General features: G+C 60.5%; 1 protein-coding gene across 1 annotated transcript in view; it reads right to left on the minus strand.

Moving 5' to 3' along the window:
- The window catches only part of LOC119586778, a 57,084-nt gene that overhangs the window by 7,085 nt on the left and 49,609 nt on the right, over nucleotides 1-390 (minus strand). Inside the window, exon 7 of the mRNA XM_037935499.1 lies at nucleotides 1-235. This exon is cut by the window's left edge and continues 109 nt beyond it. Coding sequence (XP_037791427.1) covers nucleotides 1-235 — 235 coding nt within the window. The remainder of the gene's footprint in view (nucleotides 236-390) is intronic.

Consider the following 390-nt stretch of genomic DNA (forward strand, 5'->3'; position numbering starts at 1 on the left):
CTGACGGAAGTGGTAGTAGCAGCGGCTTCTGAGGGAGGCAACAGCGGGTCCTCGGTGACGGAGGCGTTGCAGGCGAGCTCGTTGGGGTTCACCTGGTAGAACGAACGCTCCCGAAGCTCCGGGGGCTGCCCGCAGAACTGGGGGTTGCGTTCGCGCGACGTCACCTGCAGGTCGTAGTCGCGAATCCACTCCGTTATCCAGGCCACGCGACAGTCGCACTGCAGGAACCGCCCGCCTGCAAGCAAGGGCGAGGATCAGGCGGCCGCCAGTGAGTTGGGCAGAAAATGTTCTCATTAATTCCCCGCTGTTGAGCTCGCATGCAGCCCTGACTGCACGCGGATAATGGTATGCAAATCATTGACGGGACAAGAGTCAATCATGCATACGTAG

This window comes from Penaeus monodon, chromosome 22 (genome assembly GCF_015228065.2).
Source record: "Penaeus monodon isolate SGIC_2016 chromosome 22, NSTDA_Pmon_1, whole genome shotgun sequence".
Taxonomy (NCBI): domain Eukaryota; kingdom Metazoa; phylum Arthropoda; class Malacostraca; order Decapoda; family Penaeidae; genus Penaeus; species Penaeus monodon.